The sequence below is a fragment of the Triplophysa dalaica genome, chromosome 15, assembly GCF_015846415.1.
Source record: "Triplophysa dalaica isolate WHDGS20190420 chromosome 15, ASM1584641v1, whole genome shotgun sequence".
NCBI lineage: Eukaryota > Metazoa > Chordata > Actinopteri > Cypriniformes > Nemacheilidae > Triplophysa > Triplophysa dalaica.
In genome coordinates, this window is record NC_079556.1 from 10,667,526 (window position 1) to 10,690,773 (window position 23,248).

Here is a 23,248-nt window from a genome sequence, read left to right on the forward strand (position 1 = left end):
TACATGCCAATTTTCTTTGGGGGTTTCACTTTCTCTAAATGTGACTTCACCCCCATGTCAGGAGCAACCTCCAAATGTTAATTTAAACCCCCACCTCTCCAGCCCCATGGAGTCTGGATCCCTATTTTAGGTGTTTTCTCAGAGTAATCACCGAAAATCACTTTTACTGCCCTAATGTAATCCCGAAACACACAAAATTGGCGTCTATTATCACAAATTGATCGTAAATAGTCCGCGAGTCATGCTAAATAGTGTTGAAAAGAGGCATTTTTCCTTGTTCGTCCATATAACAGGATTTACAACACCAAAGATGACGTCTTTAGATATCCTGTAAACTTAATTTAAAAAGAAGGAGGACAAATCACCTCAGCCGGCCTAAAGCTGGAGGGCGTCATGCAGCCGACCGCTTCCAGAACTGCCCTAACAAGACCGACAGGAAGCCAGTTTCATGACTCAAGTCCATTTGGCCGTGATTTGCAATTAGTTAATATTCCTGAAAGAAATTGAATGGCTCTATTGTAATAATGCTGACTAATGAACTCCTAATGGTACCAAATTTAACAGTCTCCTGACTGGTCCCTTAACTGTTTTATGGATATTGGGGCAATCTGCTAATTACAACAGAGACTTAACAGAGTGTGCGTGTTCCTACGCGTCTTTTTATAGAGATCGTGATAAGAGTAAATAAACTATTAAATAATCATCTTGGGATTTGGGTCTCTGAAACTCACAGTTCAAGAAAACTAACAGGAGCTGATTCGACAGCTGGATGTTAATCTGGTTCAATGTCATAATGTAGATATGAAACAGATAATAACTTAGCACACAGTACATTAAAACAGGCAATTCCACATGTCCAAACGTAAAGCTTACCATTAAAAAAAATAAGTTTTCCCCAAGGTTTTCCCCATAGTGATAGGTCAGAATGTCAATGTCAATCTGGTGGTTTGAATACCATCTCTTTTCATTTTTAAAGGGACGCTTCACCCAAACATTTAACAACTCTAACCACCACTTCTATTCAGCAAAGCTCAGGCCATGTCAAACACCTCGCTATCTTCAATAAGAAGGCCCCATGAGAAACTGTAAAACAGGCATAGCTAGAAGGCCTTCCGAAAGGCTTAGCTTTGATTTTTCTACCAGCTGGCCTTGCACCAGAACTAGGCCTACAGCCTTCTCGAGCCCTGTGTTTAGGCCTCGGGCAGAGAAAGGCCAGCCAACCAGACCGAGAACGAATTACAGAATCTGTGTCAGTCTACAGTAGCGGAAAATAGATCCCTGATGACTCTGCTACGATATGTTGAACGATCTAACGCATCTTAGGACTACATGGAGCTTCAATCACAAAGCACAAGCATGCACATACCTTGAGACTGCTTCTGGAATTTCCATTTGAAGCACATGAATCCTTAACATACAGGAGGAAAGATCGATCACAAATCGTATTGTCGCTCATGCTTTTGACACCATGGACAGCAGGCCCGTGAACGTTTGCCCACAAACTTGGCTCCAGCTTAAGTTTTATCCCAACAAAGTTATTTATTATTCTTCAATTTTAAAATGACACAGTTCCTAGTAATAATATACGTTTAATTTGTTTCATTAAATACATAAAATCTGGTAGGATTTCAGTAGCATGCGAAACATAATATGCTAGCATACTTTTCCGACTAACGTTAGCTCACTTACGTGACTTAACCTTTTTGGTGTATCCCGACAACACTAACTAGCGGTTCTCTTAATATTGCGCAAGCTGTGTTTAAAACTAAACAAACCTTCCATGCGACGTCCCAACGCATGATTCATTTAAATGAATCACTTTAACTGATATAGAACCATTCTTTTGACCTGGTGGCTTATAGAAAATTATTAATTTGAAAGAATCTTGCGCACGGCACATAAAGTGTTTAGTAGTGAAAAGCTAATTGTATCACATCGAGGAATTTGTATAAATGGGATGTTGTTGAGATTAGTTCAGCATACATTTCTTTTATAATTTAAATGATGAATGATCTTTCATCATTGTTATAAAGTCATTTTGTATTGTCCATCGAAACCAAGAATTCGGCTTTTGCCAAATCCTGTTTTTACAGATTCAATCTACACAAGTCAAAGTAGAGAACTATATCCTCCACAGAAATCTCCCGAAGTTCCTTACAGCTTTACAAACACAAATGAAACATATTCCTAAACCACAAGCTCTGGCTTACTTTTGGGCTGCATCATTTCCAGATGGGGGTCATGAATAAGAGTAATAGAAATAACTTGAGTGAAACTGGAAACTAAAGAAACAAAATGGCAGGGAAAGAGCAGGGCGCAATAACAATCTACTCCAACACCACACAACTGCCCAGCTGTCAGTTAAAAACCACAGCAACAGAGTCCCACTATATTGGAGGCACTGCTAAAGAAGAAAGGAAAAGCTCTCTGTATTCTCCCTCTAAGATGACCACGATAAAATAAACTCTAAAGTGACTATGCTTCAATGTTTTTGTGCCTATGCTCTGCTTTAGAACAACATTCTATGCAGATAATGTGGAAACATCTAGAGTGTGTTAGACACTTATTGTTTCCATATGTTTTCTGTGATGCATGGTTTTGTGAGTTTGGCCAAAAACAACTACAAGTCATGCCTACCATTACACCATCAAAGTCCAAGCCAAGATAAACACAGCAGATTTTATAAATGTGGTATGAAAGGTTACAAACCAGTTTGATGACTGTTGTGTTGTGTGCTTTTAAAAACAGTGTAAACCATGCAAAAAGTGTAGTGGCATTGCTGTAAATCACCTCAACATCTGCTGACGCTACAACAGGATTGTACCTGGGGGGGGGGTAAACCTTTGGAAGATTCCATCACTGCTGATTCTCTACATTTAATTACATTAATTAATTTAATTACATTTAATTTATTTTCACTTTAAGTGTTTCTGTGATGTAGAATAATTGGATAAGATCTTATCAGTGGTCAAACCCCAGGAGCTTCAGGGGAATGCGAAAAGGACAATAACTCCCACCTAAAGATCTCCTGCCCCTGAATCCATAGACTAACCCTGGGCTTATCTGTGTCCTCATGAATGGAAACCCCTAACTAGGGCAGATGGCCGCTCCATTCGTGTGTTAACAGCAGATTTACTTTAATTGTTCTTAATGCACCATTGTTTTTTCGCTTCTCCATAAGAAAGGCCACCCAAACAAGCTGCATTTACATGTAACGATTAAACTATAATGACACTGCAAGTGATTTATTGGCATGCGCTTGAAGGGTTTGTATAAACTTTGTGTGTGCTGTGGAGGTTTTCTCAGAAATGTTTGTTAAATAAAAGCAGGCGAATGGCAGAAGGTAAAGACTGATGGCTGAGAAGTAAATTCATGGAGGGCGCTGATACCATTCAGATGGTAATTTATTTTGTGTAGTTATTGCCAAGATGCAAGGTTTTAGTTAATCGAAATCACAAAAAATTCCTGCTGCATTGGTTTCTTCTGTTTGCTAGTTTGTTCATCAAAAATAAAATGTTGTTGGTAATGAGAGCAAAAACACGCAATGAACAAACAAGTTTTTTATTTCTTAGTTTACAGACGAAAGCGTTACAACATGACAAAATACAAACTTAACATAACCAAATAAACGACATGTATATCTCTTTCTCTGAAAGAACAAGAAAACTGACACACCCATAGGATGAAAGTATAAAATACCCAATTCATAGAGTCCAAACATCTGAGAAAAGAAGAAAAAACTTTTTTTTAGGTATTATATGTGCAAATACCAAGAATATCTTTTATTTCTATTATTTTTGTTAAAATCCAAACACTTTGTTCATTTGAATTTGGTATGGAACGCCACCATATATATTCTGTATACCCTATATAGGGTAATGCATGAGGAACAATGGTTCCCACTAAACATTCCTGCATTTTTGTGGTTTCAGCAGTTTTCCGCCTATTGACATGATTCTCGGCACATACTGGCATCCAGCAAAACGCAGCAAACTTCTGGCCTCATTAACATCAAAGTAAATCTGTGAAAGAGCTTGTTTTCTTTTCCTCCTGCAGGCATTAGCCAGAGCGAAATGGGCTCAATGTCCTTCCAGTGGGCCGTGCCATGTGATCGCAAAACAGAAGGAAAACAAAAACGTTGGAAGGCTGTATTTTTCTTTCTCCTTTTTTATCCACAGGTTAATTATACCTGAAGGGAAATCCTTTTAAACGCTCATTGGCAGTGAGTAGGATTGGCAGAGGGATCAAACGCCATTGAGTAAGACGCCTTTAAATATAACACATTCATTTGTCTACAATTTTTCCCCTTCCCCCAGTTCCTCTTTTTCTCAAAGCACTGCTCCCGAGGCTTTAACTTTCCTCATATACACTGCCGAGTTCACATCTGGAACCAGATGGCTGAAGCCACTTCTGAAAGAGGCAAGAAGTCGACCTGCAGACAAGTAAAGGCAAGGCGAGCCCTTGGGTTAGACACAGCATGTTCCAAACAGACACAACAGACATATGTTCAGATGATTTATAACGCTGAATAGAGGTAGTCAGCGTTTTATTAAAGGCCTGCTCATCAGATAGATATTTATATGATGGTTTTTGAAGTTTTTCTGTTGAATTATGCCAAAGTTGGGTCGTGCGAGGGATTTATTGCTACCATATAACTTATAAACTCATTCCTTCGCAAATAATATACATTTATACGACTGCTTTACGGCTTGGATGTCTGTTTTGAGTTATTTAATTTGTCTTTACAATTTCATAGAAAAAAGAAGAAGCATATTTGATTTTAGAGAGAACACATGGCACTATGGGTCTTCCATAAAAGCGCGAATATATATATAAACTAAAAGACATTAAAAAGTCATTCTGTACACCTTAAACTTCCACGTTTAGTGGCCGTTACTTATGATCAATGTGCAAAATAATCTAAACCCAAAATTGTTGTGTAAACTGACCGTCCATGTTCTTTCCTTGCTCAAAGAGAAGCTTGTGCACTGCGGGTGAGAGTTGCAGATGAGCGACGCTTCTCTGGTACTGTGAACAGATAGCACGCAGCCTTGCTGGTTGTACGATGGCCAGCATCTGTATTCCATATTTCCAACGCTCCTCATTCCTTTCAGGACAGCATAATCTGCACAAAGAGAAAAAATGCATCAAAACCATTTCCAAGATCCACTCAACACCCATCTGCAAAATATTAGCATGCTCTGAGAGTTTAAGAGAACAGAGAACTTCTGCTTTCTCTTTCACAGTAGAGGTGGCAGAATCTCATGTTACCAAATGTGTGTGTGTGTGCACATTTATGGGGACAAAAGACATATATACCGAAGCAATGGCTTTGCCAAAATTCAAGAAAGGAAGAAAAGACCCAGGAAGGTTCTTGAGGTGTTGAAACTTTTTTAGGGAGGTGTTGTGTTGAGGATTCTTCGACAGCGCTTGGAAGCATGTGTGCTGCTTCACTCTGGTCATGTGATTGATTTATAGGTGTCAAAGCTCACAGAAAGGGAGTCAAAGAAAGAGAGGCTTAAAAGTCCTTGAAGATGGATTGAGTTACACGCGTTTTATGACATAAGTGCATTTGGTTTACGGTGCTGGAAACATACTTGTCACACTAACATCTTAGCATATATCTAAATAACTATTCTTGTTATGATAAATAAGGTCATAATGGCAGCTGAGAGTGTTTATAAGTGAAAATGTCATCATTTCCTAACCGTCATTTCAAACATGTATGACTTTCTTTTGCAGAACACAAAAGAAGATATTTTGAAGAATGCTGGTAACCAAACCACGTCGGTACCCCTTGACTCTCATTGGTTGTGTCCGTATAATAGAAGTGAATGGGTGCCACTGCTGTTTCGTAACCAACATTCTTAAAATATCTTTTTTAAATATTCTGCAGAAAAAAGTAAGTCATACATGTTTAAACTGACAAGAGGGTGAATAAATGATGACAGAGTTTTTGGATGATCTATCCCTTTAAGAAGTATAATCCATCATTTAAATTAATGCATTACCTCTGCTTATTAACGGCGGCAGATTTTCCAGGTGCAAGCCAGACTTGTACATACGCAAAACCTCTTCGAAGTCAACCAGTGTTTCATTAATGCATTGTTTCAGATCCCCTGTAACAGGAATATAAAATAAGCTTTCATTATTCAACAACTTCTGATTGAAAGCAACCCAAATCAAACAAATGATTTTCACAGAAAAATGGTACAATTCCTCACCTGTGGAGTTCATTATTTTTTCAAGAAGAGGTTTCAGCAGCGGGGGAGCCTGATGAGGCAGTAGGTAGGTGAAAAAATACCTGGGAAGGAAAATAATGACTTGATATATTTTATCTGAAACTCTGCCAGCAGCGGCAGAGTGGCAAGTCAAGCTGTGTGATCAACGTGCTACAAATGATGCTCAGATGTTCGACGGGGCGGATAATTAATCATAACAAGCAGTGCAGGGAAAAGGATTCCAACTCCTGACATCGGCCATGCGTGACTCTTGTAAAACAACTTTTTATTATCTGGCTTAAACAATAAAGACGGAATGTGGGAAGTTCTCACCTGTAGGCGTTGTAAAGGTTCCGCATCTCATTCAAGCCTTCACAGATTCGTGAAGGGGAGCATCTGAGGGTGAAATTGCGAAGGGGAAACTGCAATAGGCAGTCTGAGTCTTCCACACAGCCCGGCTCCTCAATACTTGCATCATCCAAATCAGTTAACTTGAGTTCTCCTGACACCGTAATGAACTGCCGAGGCTGGAAATCCAGCAGGGCCACCGAACCCAGCGGAGAGGAAGAGAGATAGTGAAGAAGTCTCACCAAGCCAAGACAGACCTGTGATACAAAGACAAGCAAAAGTTTTAGTAACAGCTTGTGCTAAACACAGGTCATTTGTTATTAATGCCATTCAATGATATTTCACCCCCAAATTTTAATTCTGTTAACATTAACTCACCCTCTTGTCATTCCATACCTGTATGTACACAGAAGATATTTTAAAGAATGTTGGTAATTGAGAAACAGCGATACCCATTGTGTTGCATTGGTCTTGTATCCATACAATAGAAGTGAATGGGTACTGCTGTTGTTCGGTTACCAACATTCTTCAAAATATCTTCTTTTGTGTTCTGCAGGATAAAGAAAGTCAAAAACTCTCTTTAAAGGTTAAAATCTCTTGGAAATAAATTTTAAAAGGTAAAATATGCTGAAAGTATGATAGAGATTTTGAGTAGTAATAACAGATTTTATTCTTTTACACACCCTACTATTGAGGTGTTGTTTACACCTGAACTTTCCCTCAGGATCAACAAAGAAAGCTGATCTACAGTATGCCAGCCATTCGAACTACAGCCACCCATAAACCTTATAATTGAGTATTTACAAAAATTCAAACCACGTCAATGCTTTAAATATATAACGTTTATATGCATAATAATGTAACTCATAACACTAGTAGCGAGCAAAGCAGAGGTATTGAGTCACCCTCGTACATACCCTTGAAAACAATGTAAGCACAGTTCTTCAAAAATATAACTGGATGAAACCACACACCTTTTGAATAACTCCCGACCCTGCATTAAAGACGTTTCATAGAAGAGTAGTCACTCGATTACAGCCCTTTAGCTTAAACGCACTTGTCATAAGAACCCTTCGAAAATCAAAAGGTGTAGGATATCAGCACCTGTTTCTAATATACCGAAGCGAACATGAAAGCAATTACCCGCCATGGCCCACGAAACACAGTATCATCATCTTCTACTACTACTAGACACACCGGCGAAGAAGAGTTAATGGATATCTGAGACGGACATTTGTCCCTCAAAGCATTTGATCACGCTCAGTTGGTATGGAGATGGGGCTCCGGTTAATCCAGCTGGGCTGAAGAATTTCATCCACCCCCACCTCAGGTATGCCCTGTGGGGGACAGTGGGTGGGGAGTTTCTGATTAACACTCCATGGGAGGGTTGGGGGTTCTGCTCTTACCCGAAAGCGCTCTTCCCAGGGGCTCTGCAGGAGCTGGATCATCTGAAGTGGCATCCCCTGTTCCAGAACCGCTGTGATGCCACCAACCACAGTGCTGTCCTGACACTGACCTTTCAACTGGAATAGAAAATACATAATTTGTCACAATTCAAAGATTCACTAAAATCACAATGTACTATGCATTATGGGAACGACTTTTAGAGGTGGTGCGCAATAGCTTAAAGTTAAAACATGTGGTTTCACAGAAATCAGACACGCACAAACAAAATCAACGTAATTCCTATTAAAGTTGTGTTTTTCTTACCTGTACAATGTTGGGGTGCTGCAATCCCTGTAACAATACAATCTCCTTCCTCAGTTTGAAAGAAACCAGCTCATGACAGCTCTTGTGATCTTTAAAGTCATCCATGCAAAGTCTCATGTCAGTGCCTTGATGGTTCACAGATTTCAGTGCTACGAAGGATCCTTGAGGTAACACCGCTTTTAACACCGTTTTGGAGTAACCCGAACCAAGAAAGTCAACAGCTTTCATCACATGAAGCTCTTCGCAGCCAATGTCCATTTCAGGGTTCTCCGAATGTAGGCTCTCGTTTATGGCCAGATGCGGATCGATAAATGTCTCTGAAGATTGCGCATTATCAGATGCGATGTGAAGTAGCTCGAGTTCTTGTTGTCTTTCCTTCAGTTGTTGATGCAATCTGTCGCGCTCGGGAGTCAAACCATCTGGCCGAGCAGCATCACCAAAAGTCCCCGGCGGACCAAAGTGCCATTTCTTCAAAACAAACGTTAAAGTCAAAAACAACAAAGCAACAAAGAAGAAAGCGCAGAAGGGATTCTTTGAGAAAGTCATGGCAAGTTCACGTAAGTCTGCTGTGAATGTTCTCAGTCCCACTGAGCCGCGGCTCCTTCTGTCGAGAGTTACTTCTCAATGCCACGCAGAGTACGTGCGCGGCGCGCTGTAATTTAGTGTAGTAAATTTAAGCCGCGGGAACGCCCCGGGGGCGTGTCTTACTGCTGATGGACAAATAATCACCTCCCATAAACCTCGACATCACTGCCTAGCGATTGACACGCACACCAAAGGAGGCTTTGTATCCTTCTACCTTATCATTAATCTGTTAAAGATATATGTTTGTTCAGATACTAAATGTGTATCAAATCCGGCTAAAGTCAGTAGAGGGTTGGAAAGGTGGGCTGTATCTGAGAAAATAAACATAAATGCATAAGGATCAAGTATTCTTAATAAAATAAACTGCATTGGTCTTATCATTATAAAATGTTATATCAGGATGCCACTTTACTATTTTTATATATTTATGTTGCGCAGATGGTGAAAATGCACCACATCTGATAAACTCTATTAAGGCCTTAACGCTATTTTCACTTATGAGTACTCTGTTACAAACACTATGTAATATTTATGATATAGTCTAAGTTACAGCATAATTTATAAATATACTGTAGGGCTCTACATAATAACTAGAGGCACAGAATTAAACTGGTGTGACACATTAATACAATCAAACTTTGTGGTGTATACGTGTATTTTTTAAACCACTAGTTGAATCACTTTAGCATTGAATTTTTAAGTGAATATATTATCTCACACAAAGACTTTATCTCCTGCCACTGGGAGCCTTTTCTCTTTGTTTTATTAGGGAGATCCATCTTTCTGTCTTGAGATACACTAGGAAAACAAAACACAATGTACCATCGATTCCATCATAACCTTCAAGAAACAGCTAAAAACACACTTGTTCATGTAATGTAAGCTAAAGTCATGATGTGAATTAACTTTATTTGTATCATAAACTTGACACAAAATGTCACACCTTGTGAAGTTATGTTTAAAAATAACACATTTTTGAGAATAGTATGTCTCAAACACATCATTTCCAATACCTTTCCATGCGAATTTCAACCTTTAGATGAATCAAAATAAGTGTTAACCAAAGGTTTACACCATATCGATAGGTCAGATGTAAATTTTTGGTGGTAAGAAAAACAATTTATGTGATGTCTCTCTTTCATGTTTTGAAGTATTTCATATCCAGAATAGTCACATCCATAACGGTTCACGCTACTCATAAATGGTTACATGAAAATTAAAATGTGGAAACTATATTATGTTCCATGAAGAGACATCCCTTCTCCGTTTGTTGGGTATTATTGCTTCTGGTTTGTATATTTGAATCAAAGAAATCTAAAAAATGTTGTCTCTCAAAAAACGTGCATTCTTTTTTGTTACATCAATAACGCATGATTTATTCCCTCTTTTACAATAGAAAACTTGTGCATAGACTGATACTATCCTAATGTCTGGACTCTATCATCAGGGATTCAGTAGAATATAAACAGAAGATTCAATACATTGGTATACATTCTCTGCGAATTTATATTTCATGTTTTGACCTAAAATGTTGCATCCATAACGTTGGAATTGCCCAAATGTCGATCATAGAGCTGATAACTGTTAAATAGTGCAAACAACTCACAACTTAATAATATTGTTAATAGAATAGCCTACTTTTGTTTCTATCTGAAAGGGGTATTATTATATCCTTTTTTTGTTGCTGTAGGCTATTACAAATGCTCAAATTTGATCAACAACTAACTGCATTTGTACGTAATGTAATCATATAGCAAATTTTCGGCTATAGCCAATACAATAGATCTGAAATATAGAAGCACACTACCTAATTCATTATAAAATAGTGTACAAAGACAATGAAACGACGACTGCGGCATTATGAATGCAGAAAAAAATTGCCTGCTTGTCATAAGAATGCTTGAAAATCACAAGATAATATATACTTTTAGTCATGTGTTTCTTTTGTGACACGCATGCAATCTTAACGCGAATAATGATGCGAATCACTTCTGTTCTCCAGCACCACCCTCGGGTGAACAGCGACTGTCAACACCTTGGATCCCACAGCGACATCCAATAAGAAACGACGGACCAGCCCACATACTCAAGCAAACGTAGCCTTTGCCTTTAACACCACGGCTACAAACTGCATGTCAGAATCGATACTATTGTGCACATTATTCGAGATTTTACCATAACAGACGGATTCCATTTGGACATTTAAAGCATCAGTGTCAGCATGGATACAGAGACTATTTCTAGAGAGCGCGACGATGGTGAAATCACAGATTTATCCACAACAGAGGGACCTTCTTGTGAAGCACCTCAGAGGTACGTGTAGGGTACTGTATGTACAGCAGGGGTACAATCGGCTTTTAATGCAAATTATAATATCAAGTGACATTTAAATGGCGTCTTTGGACATATGAAATATACATAAACGTGTCGCTTCTTAAAAATGTCTCTCTTTTACGAACGCTCTTTTTTTGCTTTTTGTTTACAATGGAGACTACTACTCGCTAGGTTTAGAAGGAATGGTGTGCGAGTTAAAAGTACACGCGTTTGCAATGAGTACTTTGATTTATTAAAAGATTCAATGGATTTATGATATGTACGTGTACTTGCGTGACCTCTGATCTTATTACACATTTGGTGTTTTGGGTAGAAACTGTAAATTTGTGTAAAGATTTAAACGCATGTTTACATGCTCTAATAACCCACAAATAACCTTTAAAAGGGATAGCTCACCGAAAAATGAAAATTCTGTCATCATTTACTCTCCTTCTTGTTATTTATAACCTGTATTACATGTTTTTGCTTTCGAAGAACACAAAAGAAGATATTTTGAAGAATGTCTGTAACCAAACGACCGCGGTACTCATTCACTTCTATTGTATGGACACAAAACCAAAGCAAGTCAATGAATACCGCTGTTGTTCGGCTACCAACTTTGTTCTTTTTGGGGTTTCATTTACTCATGAATGTTTCTTTCTGTCTGCAACCATTCTAATAATAAACTACTACTTAACTGAGGTGTTAAACTGTTTATAATGTTAGTCACAGGACTCATCTGTTACTCTGAGTGGGACATTATGCTTTATCAAGGCTTTTATCAGTGCAGGTCTTCTGCTCCGTTTTCATTGATCTAGAGACAGATTTCATCAGCAATCTTTCAAAGTAATGCTGAGCAGATGGCAAGATGAGTTGACCACGGTGGAGATGTTCCAGCTGAAGCTGTAGTGACTCATATTTGAGTGTGACCTTCTCAGGAGAAGCTTTATCTTTATTTTCCAATGCGAATCACACACATGGGCCCTTGTAAGCAGCCTTTGATTTGTTAATTAAAGGTTTTGCTCTGTGTTATTATCTGTTGTTTATGTTTCTTAAAATGGCTGCACATATCCTACACACAAAAGCAAGTGGCTAACCTCCCTAAGCAAAGTCTGGGAGATGTTATAGTCTATAATATAATATGCTTCTTTTGGAGTTTGTGTAAAAAAGAAAATTCTCTCATCATTTACTCACCAACTTGTAATTTCAAACCTGAATTACTTTTTTATGCAGAGCACAAAATAAGATATTTCGAAGAAAGTTGGTAACCGAACAACGGCGGTACCCATTGACTGGCATTGGTTTTGTGTTTGTAAAATCAAAGTCAATGGGTACTGCCATTGTTTGGTGTGTTATTTCATTATATTTCATATTCACAGCACAGTATATGTTAATACGCTATGGTTTGAAAAAAGCATAAATTATATATTTGGTAAATAAATCTCGTAAATGTTTAGGTTACAGTTGTTAAATGGGCAATTATACAAGCAAATTTAATCTGGGAATTACAATTATATTCATTGAAGTCAATTTTCCTCATCTTTGAAATGATTTAAGATCTTACTATTTCTATGGATTAAGGACTGATTCTCATCGGAATAAACATGGGCAATACAAGCTTTATGTTCTCCTTGTCTGGGGCTGAATTGATTTCATCCTGAAAGTCTGACAAGACACAACAACCACCTCTGAGTCCTGGCAGTGTAGAGGAACCAGCTGCAGAGCTGTCCAATTAAATTAAGCCGCTGCTCTTTCTGAAAACCGTCAAAACATCTGCTGCATGTTAGAGCCAAATTGCACATATTAACTCTCCATCACATGCAAATGGTTATTGCTGTAAAATTTTGTCTGTTTTGGTAAGCATTTTGTGAACATATGCACTTGTTTGAATAATATATTGTAACCTAGCTGTCTACGCTACTGTCTCTCTATTATAGCCATAAAGTTGTTCTAGAATATTGATTGCTTCATACATTATATTGAGTAATCACATTTCCTGATGCTATTTTTTGCAGCTCGGTGTTTAACACGCACGGCTGAAATTGCTAGATGAAATGGTAGTTTACTCAGGTTGATTATATGCTGTCAGTCTGTAAAATGCAGAATGCTTACCCCGGTCGTTCTTCAGCTCGATTGAAAGAAATAGGTCTCTGCACCTGCTGCTGTAGTTTCACACAAAACCCCAAATTGTCCGCAAAAACAGGCCAGCAACCTATTATAGTTCACCCAATGCAACAGAGCATCCATGCCTAATCTCACAGAAATTCGTAACTATTATATGAGGTGGCTTATTCGTATACATTTTTACAAAAAGAATGATTACTAGAAAAAAGCAATACTGAAGCCCCACCCATAACCACGCCCCTAACACTAATGTCACTTGTGTGAAAGCAAATCATACCAATTAGACAAACTTACAGTTGCTACATCGTAAAATATGTTTTCTTCATGAGATTGCGTTGGAGCAGCACAATAAATAAATAAACCTATTTAGACATTCTGAATCTGTTCAACTTGTTTAGAAAGAGTCATCTTGCCTCCAGTGCATTGTAATGTGCTAATTTAGAGAGTGGTTTTATAAATTGAAACCAACCAAGAAGATAATAATAATGGGAACTAGACTTTTCCATTGAAAACAAGGTATAAAAGCCAGTATATATTTTATTTACATTTTCAGATTAAGTACAGAAGTCGTAGTTTTGCAGTTCTTTTTGCTAGTAATACATGTATATATATGTGTGTTTGTGTGGGACCTAATGTCCACAAAGATAGTAATAGCAGTATATGTTGACCTTGTGGGGACATTTTTTCAGGTCCCCATGAGGGAAAACCGCTTATAAATTGAATTTTTAGAAAATGTTAGAATGCAGGAAGGTTTTGGTGATTATCTCGTTTAGGTGTTGGGGTAGGGTCAGGGGATAGAATATATCATACACGCCTGATACAGAATCAATGGAAGTCAATGAAATATAACATGGAAAGCAGTTTGTGTGTTTGTACAAATGATAAAAACAGATTCACTCTCAAACAGGGCTTGTACCCGTTTATATGATTTACCAGCAGTCAGTCGTGTTTCAATATTTGCATAGCTCGTCGTCTGGGTGTTAATAAACAGTCAATGAGGTAAGGGCTGAAACTACAGTATGTGCATCTACAAGTAAAATTTAAAACTTGAACAACAATCCATGAACAAAGCATGTATAACAGACAAACAAATGCTAAAAAAACAGTGTATACAACCACAGAAAAAATTATGAGAACTTTCAGATTATTTAAATTTACTATTTATAGGTATGTGTTCAGGTAAATGGATTATGTTTGTTTCATTCTGTGAACTACTTACAGTATTTCTCCTAAATTTCAAACAAAAATATTGATTCGATTTGCATTAGCAGAAAGTGACAATTTGATGGAAAAAAAAACATAAGATACTATGTATTTTTTACGTTGCTGTTGGATGACTTTGTCCATTTTTTCACAGCTGTATACACCTGGGCAGAGAAACAGAAACAAAACAAAGGAACACGGACACCTGAAATTGACACAAAACCATAATACAAGAATAAAAAAACTACTCATATTTCAATGACTATAAATATAATCTGGCCTGCTCTGTCCAAGTGATTTACATTATTCAGCAGTGCTTTTCAGGCTGTTGTTTTATAACATATTCACCTCCCATGCAGCGGAGTAAGAGGTAGTGAGTCTTTTAATGAGATTTGCCTGGGTAAGCTGACACAGTTCCTCCCTCTTGGCCTAATTGGGTCTTGGAGCGTTTCACAGATACATTTTTAAGACATCATTGCTAATCTAATATATGTTGCCAGCTACTTAGCTCTGCACTTAAACAATTCTCTGGGCAGATACTGTATATTTACTGGCAGTATAGAGAGGAAATATATACAATACAGTTAAAGGCATATTATTCATTCATTAGAATTATGCTTGTGTTATGATTCTGTCTGTGTTTTCCCCTGTCTGATGTGAACTTTAGGTTTATAGTTATCTGGTCTTGTCCTGTTTCTTGTGTAGTCTGTTGTAGCCCATTGCCCTATAATATCTTAAAACTTGATTTAAAAGCCGAACAATAAGTGCAAACCTTTAATGAATCCTAATGTTTTCCCTTGCAGTGGGATCCCTGAGGTTTCTGTTTGTCTCTCAGAAAGTGATGCAACAGACCTTCAAATGTGTCCGGTCAGAATAGAGGAGAACCCAGAAGACACATTTAAGTCACACTCCTGTACTCAACCCCACCAGAAAACTTTGCATGGGTCAGGGTATCATTCACCGCAACACAAAAGGTGCCCCAGCTGTGGCCACCACCAGTCTCTCCAAAGCAATGTCTGTAAAGGTCAAACAAATGCTTTCCATCAAGTAGACTGTTCAACGAGTCCTGTTAAGACTGTCCATAGCTGCAGTCCATCACGTCTGCCTTCATGTCACAATAATATGCAGTGCCACTGGCTTCATGGACCTCGCGATGGCAGTAACCACAAGCCCTTGCAAAGTCACATGGTGACAGTGAGGTGGAGACTTTTCCTTATTCTAAATATCTTTCTTCAGGACATGCATTTAGAAAAGCATGTCAAAGTCTAATAACCATGTCTGTCTATTCCATAGAAATGATGGCATACATTGGATTCCTAGGAGGTAAGATGCTTTAATGACACAGTTTTATTTGATTCTAACGGAATACGAAATTTATAGACCGAGTAAATTGTGCATTGTTAATGGTTATATAATAGCAGCCTAATAAATATATAAATGCGCATTAAAACAACCTATTTTAGATTAAATCTGATTTGTTTTCATTTTGAGGTATTAGAAAGAAGCATTCAGACAATTAGACAAAGTAATTGGTTGGACGGTGTATGGCAATGTGAAATGGAGAAATGAGGCATGAAGAATTACAGCAGTTTATACGCCATACAACAATTTCATTAAATTTGACTTTGAACACCATTGATTTTTCACATTTTCCTAGCTATTCGCAGGTCATAGTGGAATACCCATTGGCCGTACTGATTTCATGTACAATACTTCTGTTTGCCTGCTCTCTTGCTGGGATTTTGTCCGGTCCCCTGCCAGACTTCTCTGACCCTTTGTCGGTTAGTAGCCATCTCCATGTTAACATGAAAAAATATCTATATTTATCTTGACTGCTTTTTTATGCTCGAAGGGCCGTCCACACTGTGGATGATAACAATTACAAACTATAAAGATAAAATAGTAACACTTCAGTATGGGGGGAAATTCTCACTATTAACTAGTTGTTATTAGCATGCCTATTATTGGCCTATTGGCTGTTTAATAGGATTTATAAAGCACATGATCTGCATGAACATACTCTGCATCCCAATCTTACCCAATACCTAAACCTAACAACTACCTTACCAACTATTAATAAGCAACAAATTAAGATTTCATTGGGGAAAACGTCATGGTTAATGGTTGGTTAATAGCGAAAATTGCCCCCTATACTGAAGCGTGTTTTAAAATTGTCATAAAGGAAATAGCAAATTCCACCCACAACTATAACAATGAAGATATAAGGCCCTAACGTACACTTGACGCAATGCGGTGCCAGGTGCGACCAAAGTGTTTTTTTTGCTAGTTTCAGCCCGACGCAATCATTTTCACATCATGCGCCACGTTGTTAAAATAGCAAATGCATTTCTGCCCATTTGTGCAGGCGCATTGTTGGCGGACTGTTAGAGGCAACTGAAATAGTTTTAAAAAGTGCATTGCCCCTTGCACTTAGATCGTTAAAATAGGGCCCATTGTGTGTAGGGGAATGATATTTCTGTGATCACTTTCAGAGCAATGTTTTAAGCCAAAAGCAAACTGTCATGGTCTCTGGCCCTAAAGTTGTTTGGATTTCCTCTTGTTGTTTGGACCCTTTTGAGATGTCCAGAATGCAATGAAACTGATTTATACAGATGTATGAATAAAATCTGTAGTTCCCAAAAATGTTTTTTAAAGATGACGTCTGTCTTAACAAAGTGACGGCAGTGAATGCTAGATATGAGGGTCTTGCTGTGTAGATGGAGCAAGATTGGAAACAAAACAAATCAACAAACAAAATACAAAGCTAATACAACTCAAATGATGAAGAAATGTTATTTGAATGTAACAGTGAGTGCAGATCAAGGACAGTAGATGTAAAATGCAGCAGATACTGCAGATCTCCCTTGTTTTCTAAGGATTCACAATAATTGGGGTTATCTGAAATAATTGCAATGATGTCAAATAATTGGGATGAGACGATTATTGAATAATTGTTGTCATTCACAGTGTGAACAGTTCTTCCTAAATCCTTCAGTTTGAACATTGTGCATACAGTAAAGAAACTACTGTTAGTTTTTACTATACACTCTTAAAATAAAGGTACTTCACGATTCCATAGAGAAGAGAACTGTGAATGATTGAGAACACCTCAGAACACTTAATCATTAGTGAGAGGTTTGTTTTTAGAACCATACTTAACAAGTTAGTTTTTGCTTGAATACATCAAACACATAATACACTGACCAACATTTGCTAATGTAAATTGGTCCCTTTAATGCATTTTATTATTATACATATCATTGATGGTGATTATCTTTTAACAAACCAAAAAGGGATTTGAACCACGTGGAACAGACATTAGTAATCGGCTAGCAACCTGGATGAAGTTACAGGAAAACACTGGGCCTGGAAAATCACTTTCTCCAGTTCCATGGCAACTCACAGAAGCAACTACAGCAAGGTATTTTTTCGGTGATCAAATATACTGTATAACATACCAGACACAAAACCTGACTGTTGCTGTTTATATACAATAATTGTTTTGCTATTCTTTGTTTAAAAATTAATTTGGCCAACAGAGAGGACACGAATAGATCTCCGCCTCTTTTAAAGCAACGCTCAAGAAGAATGTTACACCAAGATAACGCTGAGCACAACTTTTTTTGTAATGCACCAGGTGAGACAGAAAAATGTGCAATATCAGGAATTGTGAAAACGAATAAATTAATATATGAAACACATGATGTTTTATGAAATGTCATTCTTTTATCACCACCTCTGTGGTTTTGTAGGTGAGCGCTATGCTCAGCTGGTCTTCCGCTCTGGAAACTCTGCCAGTCTCTGGAGTCTTAAAGCAATTTACTCTATGTGCCAGATGGAAGAGACACAGGTAAACCAAGGACACATTTTCCCAAAAGGGGAAGTTAATAAGTCTTTAATGGAAGAAGTTAAATGAAGTGTTTTGGTGGACATATACCAGCATCTATTCAGTGTGCATATTCAGATATTACAATATCACATTTTAAAGCGATTTAACTCTTGTCTTTTTTTTTTCAGATCCGTTCAGGGGCAGAATTTGATACATTTTGCCAGGTCCAATCTGGGTTAGATGGCTCCATTGGAAATAACGAGTGCTGTCCAAGTTGGTCTTTGGGGAACTACTTGGCTTCTCTCAACAACGTTTCTTCCTGCTTCCATTTGACCACACTGCACGTGTCCGAAAGTCTAAATCTGCTCAGATTCTGTGCCACTTACTACCATGATGGAAGCCTGGTTGCATCATGTACCGAGAGGAGTAAATCTGGCCGCTGTGCATCCGTCCCACACCGCTGTAAAATGTCAAGTATCTTTCAGATTCTTCATTATCTCGTGGACAAGGATTTCCTGGGACCACAGACTGTTGAATACAAGGTCCCATCCCTAAAATACAGTGCTCTTTTTCTACCAGTAGACAAAGGGGATCATTTGCTGAAAATTTATTTGGACCATCTCGAAGGCCATGAGCTCACATATAACAACACCTTTATTACCGGAATGGATTTAGGAATTAAACAAAAACTCTTCAAGTATTACTTGGCACGCGACTCTATCTATCCTGTTCTTGCCGCTCTTGGACTTTTGTTCACAATGGGACTGTATCTCAGATCACTGCTGATAGCAGTGATGTCACTGGTTGCTGTCCTATTATCCCTTTGCACCTCATATTTTTTCTACAAGGTTGCATTTCGGTTGACATTTTTCCCACTCATCAATCTCACATCGGCCCTCGTTCTTTTAGGAAGTTGCCTGAATCACACCCTTACTTTTGTGGATTTCTGGAAACTACAGCTAAGCCATAACCCTCCAGCTATCCCTGAGAAAAGAATGAACCGGGTTTTACAAGAAATGGGATACTTGATATTAGTGTCAGGACTGACATCCAGCATCACATTTTACTCAGGCTACATAAGCAGCATCACAGCTATAAGATGCTACGCTGTATATCTGGGCAGTGCCTCTTTGATCAACACCCTCTTTGCTCTTGTTTGGCTTCCATGCACCCTTATTTTGCAAGAACGCTATACTGTGCTATTTTCAAACCCTGTCACAAAAACAGCGTGGAACCCGTGCTGTTCGAAAAATGCTGCTGGATTCTGGGAGACGAGCTCAAGGAAGCGCTGTCTTTTCACCCTGAGACAGAAACTTAGGACGTTAGGCCGAGGGTTTACAGAGACATCAAACTTGCTTTTTTTAAAAATCCTGCCCTGTGGTGTAGTGAAGTTTCGATATATTTGGATCTGTTGGTTTACAGTGTTGGCAGCTGGAGGAACATACATATCATGTGTGGATCCTGGCATGAAACTGACGAATTCAGACAGTAAAGCCACTCAGCTCTTCCGTTCCAGTCATCCCTTTGAGAGATATGATGCAGAATACCGCCACCAGTTCATGTTTGAGCGAGCTAAACAAGGAGAAGACGAGCCCATGACACTGACTCTAATTTGGGGTATCATTCCTTCAGACAACGGCGATCACCTTAATCCAAAAAGTAACGCCTCTTTGACTATTGATCCTGCGTTCAATATGAGCAGTCTCGAAGCCCAAGTTTGGTTGCGAGACCTATGTGGAAAAATTCAAAACCAGAGCTTCTATACTCAATCATCATCTGACCAAGAAGAAACAGAGAAAAGTGGGTGTTTAGTCGAGCGCTTGATTCACTGGGTTTCTATACGCCGCTGTTCCGAAAGCGAAGATGCGTTTACTTTCTGCTGCAATAATATTCCCTTTCCGTACCCGCCAAGTGTTTTTGAGCAGTGCCTTAGCATGATGGTAGCAGAGCTGTATGCAGAAGGACACTTACCCAGTGCTGGAGGCCTAAGGTTCGATTCAGAAGGTCGAATCACTGCCCTTGTGATATTGTTCAAAAGCATACAACACTATAGTTTCAACTACAGCAAAATGTCACAATTCTATCAAGAGGTCTTAAAGTGGTTCAATGCGGAAATCTCTAAAGCTCCAGTGGGATTGCAGAAGGGATGGTTTGTAAGCCAGCTAGGTTTGTATGACCTCCAGAGATGTCTGAGTTCAGAGACGTTACAGGTGGCTGGCTTTTCTGTAGCTCTCACATTTGCATTGCTCCTAGTGACCACCTGGAATATTCCATTAAGCATCTACGTGTCCTTAGCCGTGGGAGGAAGTGTTTTCGCTACTGTCGGACTGCTTGTGCTTTTAGAATGGCAGTTAAATGGTGTGGAAGCGCTGTTCATTTCAGCAGCTGCTGGTCTCTCTGTTGACTTTGTGGCCAATTACTGCATTTCATACAGCTTGGCCCCACACAATGACAGATTGGGAAGGGTTGCACATTCTCTCAAAAGAATGGGTTGCCCTGTAGCTACAGGTGCTGGGGCGTATTTTTGCGTGGGCATCCTAATGCTACCCGCAACTGCATTGCTTTTCAGGAAGCTTGGGATCTTTCTCCTGCTCGTGAAGTGCGTGGCATGCGGCTTTGCCACTTTTTTCTTCCAGTCATTGTGCTGCTTCTTTGGCCCTCAAAAGAACTGCGGGAACATAACAATACCGTGCGTCACAAAGCAAGCCACTGAAAATAACCCTTCAGCTGCTGAAACTGGGACTGCCAGTCCATCGGCTAATGGTGCATTTGGCTGCGGCACGAGTTCTCGAAATCGAAGAAATTTTAATAAAGAAAATGATGGTTTTCTCTGCCCCAATCAGGAACACCATAGAAAACGGCAAACAGTTGGAGGGAATGAGCCAGAACAGTACGAGCTGCAGCCCCTTGCTTGCCAGTTGAGTGACAGCTTTGAGAATAGCACGTGCACAAGCAAGCTGTCCAACAGACCTTCTGTCCTTTCTGATGACATTCAGTTTTGCGGACACAGTCCCAGGCAAGATTACGATCGCGTCAGCATTGAAGCTGACAGAGAAGAAATGTGTAGCAGGCACCTCAAAACTTGCAACCCTCCTCCGGCACTCCAGACGTCATCGCCGTACAAAGAGAACATGTTGCGTCCTGTAGTTGTTCCTACGCAAGATCTATCCAAGGAGAAGATTTTGTGCAAGAAATGTCGAGGCCAGTCAAGCAGTGGCCTCAAACTTTGGGACACGTCTCAGTCATCGTCCTCTAGTATGGAAGAAATCATGACATTACAGACAACAGACACTGTCAATCAAAGATCACTGTCAATAGATGACGTTACTAGCTGTCACAAACGACTCCTGTCATGTCAGTCCCAAAGCTCCATGGAGGGACTTGAAGATTCAAATGACACCTGCATAAGTGATGTCGAGGCTGCCGTCTGTGTTCGTCCAGTGATTAAAAAAGAAGAAGAGTTTCAACCTGGTCACCTAAATGGTAAGAGGGACACTTTGCGTTTGTCCTTGAAGGACACTGTATATGACCTTGATTCTCCAGGGACTGGAAGAGGGAGGAGCACCCAAAGTGGAGTACCAGTGATACTGCCCAACAGCAAACCCGATATGCCTGACGTTTGGATCAAAAGGGAAGGGAAAGGTGAAGGTGGAAGCTGAAGAATATTGTCAACACAATGAGAAAATCCACAGCATGGCCAGTACTTTATATGGTGGGCTAAACTTTGGTACACATGAGTTTGGTTTATTTTTGGAATTGGTCTGAAAATGCATACTGGATAATATTTTGTACCCATCAATCATCACATAATGAAGGAATGGAAATTAAGTATTCAGTGCTTACAAAAGATTTGACCTAAGGACAGATTTTTTAAAGCATGATTTTTTGCATGTCATGTAAATACACTGTGAATGTGCACCCACAAATAGCCTTCAGGCGCCTTGAACCGTAAACGGAAAACTTAACACTCATAAAACAACTGTGCCTGATCTTTGACCACCAAGCCATGAGCACTGAAAAAGTTACATTTATTATCAGTTTCATTCATGTTTTAAACCCTCGACAATCAGGCTTAGTCAGAAATTAGAAAAGTATTACAAAAAAACTAATAAAGTGCATTCACATCCCTAAACTCACAAACACTTGGTATACAGTAGATGTGCTTCCTACTGTTTTTTGACATGGTAATATATTATAGCATGTTAAAGGAAATTTATATGTTCAACAATTAAATTCAACATTTTTATAAAAGCTGTTTAATGTTCTTGTTGCCAGAGCATAAAAGGTGTCTCTTTAAAAATACAATGCCCATTAAAATAATGGCCACTTTTTTAAAGATGTATTTATATTAAAGATTGCACTGTTCAGAATACAACAGGTTGTATGCAAGTGGTGTTTTGTGATGTGCACAAATATGTAAATCCTTAATGGAACATTTGTACATTGAACAGAAATCAGTAAAATCTATTATGAAAGCAAAATGCAGTTTTGCTGCAAAGGACACACTAGAATATAGTAAATAACAACATTTTCTCTTAGAAATCACTCCCATTTATTTCATTAAGGTCACGAGATTTTTTCAAAGCGTCATAAAACAGTGCCAAAATGAAAATTTAAAAAGCAAGAATGATTTGTGCCAAAATGTATCTGAAATTATGCAGCTGTATTAAAAATCCTGCTGGTGTGGAACTTCTGTTGTTGAAAGCCTGTTCATAAAAAACTAATTCAAATTGTGTCTGAAGATAACTATGATAAAGCTGTTCAATAAAGATGTATTTTTAATTGCGGTTAGACTTAAGTCTGTCTGAGAGTTTCTAGGGTGAAATTCAAACAAATTGATTCTGGAGATGATTAAAAAGATTTTTATGCGTAACAGGACATTTTGCACAAGATATTTTGATTGCAACTACCCGAA

At 38.7% G+C, this 23,248-nt stretch overlaps 2 protein-coding genes across 2 annotated transcripts; one reads left to right on the top strand and one right to left on the bottom strand.

Moving 5' to 3' along the window:
* Positions 1-3,545: 3,545 nt before the first annotated feature.
* pkdccb (protein kinase domain containing, cytoplasmic b) lies at positions 3,546-9,052 on the bottom strand. Its single transcript, XM_056767288.1, has 6 exons — positions 8,280-9,052; positions 7,976-8,092; positions 6,555-6,826; positions 6,225-6,304; positions 6,012-6,119; positions 3,546-5,125 (listed from the first exon to the last, which is right to left on the bottom strand). Exons 1-6 carry the CDS (start codon positions 8,823-8,825, stop codon positions 4,884-4,886), a joined length of 1,365 nt encoding a protein of 454 aa, XP_056623266.1. The 5' UTR covers positions 8,826-9,052; the 3' UTR covers positions 3,546-4,883.
* A 1,215-nt stretch (positions 9,053-10,267) lies between these two features.
* On the top strand, positions 10,268-23,120 carry disp2 (dispatched homolog 2 (Drosophila)). Its single transcript, XM_056768338.1, has 9 exons — positions 10,268-10,349; positions 10,867-11,177; positions 15,308-15,703; positions 15,798-15,827; positions 16,162-16,285; positions 17,798-17,925; positions 18,044-18,141; positions 18,257-18,354; positions 18,522-23,120. Exons 2-9 carry the CDS (start codon positions 11,086-11,088, stop codon positions 21,990-21,992), a joined length of 4,437 nt encoding a protein of 1,478 aa, XP_056624316.1. The 5' UTR covers positions 10,268-10,349; positions 10,867-11,085; the 3' UTR covers positions 21,993-23,120.
* Positions 23,121-23,248: the final 128 nt, after the last annotated feature.

Coding starts and splice junctions, on each gene's coding strand:
- disp2 (XM_056768338.1), top strand. CDS start 11,086: ATGGATACAGAGACTATTTCTAGAGAGCGCGACGATGGTGAAATCACA. Junction 15,704..15,797: donor AGTCACATGGTGACAGTGAG/GTGGAGACTTTT, acceptor TCTATTCCATAG/AAATGATGGCATACATTGGA. Junction 18,355..18,521: donor GCCAGATGGAAGAGACACAG/GTAAACCAAGGA, acceptor TTTTTTTTTCAG/ATCCGTTCAGGGGCAGAATT.
- pkdccb (XM_056767288.1), bottom strand. CDS start 8,825: ATGACTTTCTCAAAGAATCCCTTCTGCGCTTTCTTCTTTGTTGCTTTG. Junction 8,093..8,279: donor AGCACCCCAACATTGTACAG/GTAAGAAAAACA, acceptor TTTCTATTCCAG/TTGAAAGGTCAGTGTCAGGA. Junction 6,827..7,975: donor CCTGGGAAGAGCGCTTTCGG/GTAAGAGCAGAA, acceptor TTTGTATCACAG/GTCTGTCTTGGCTTGGTGAG.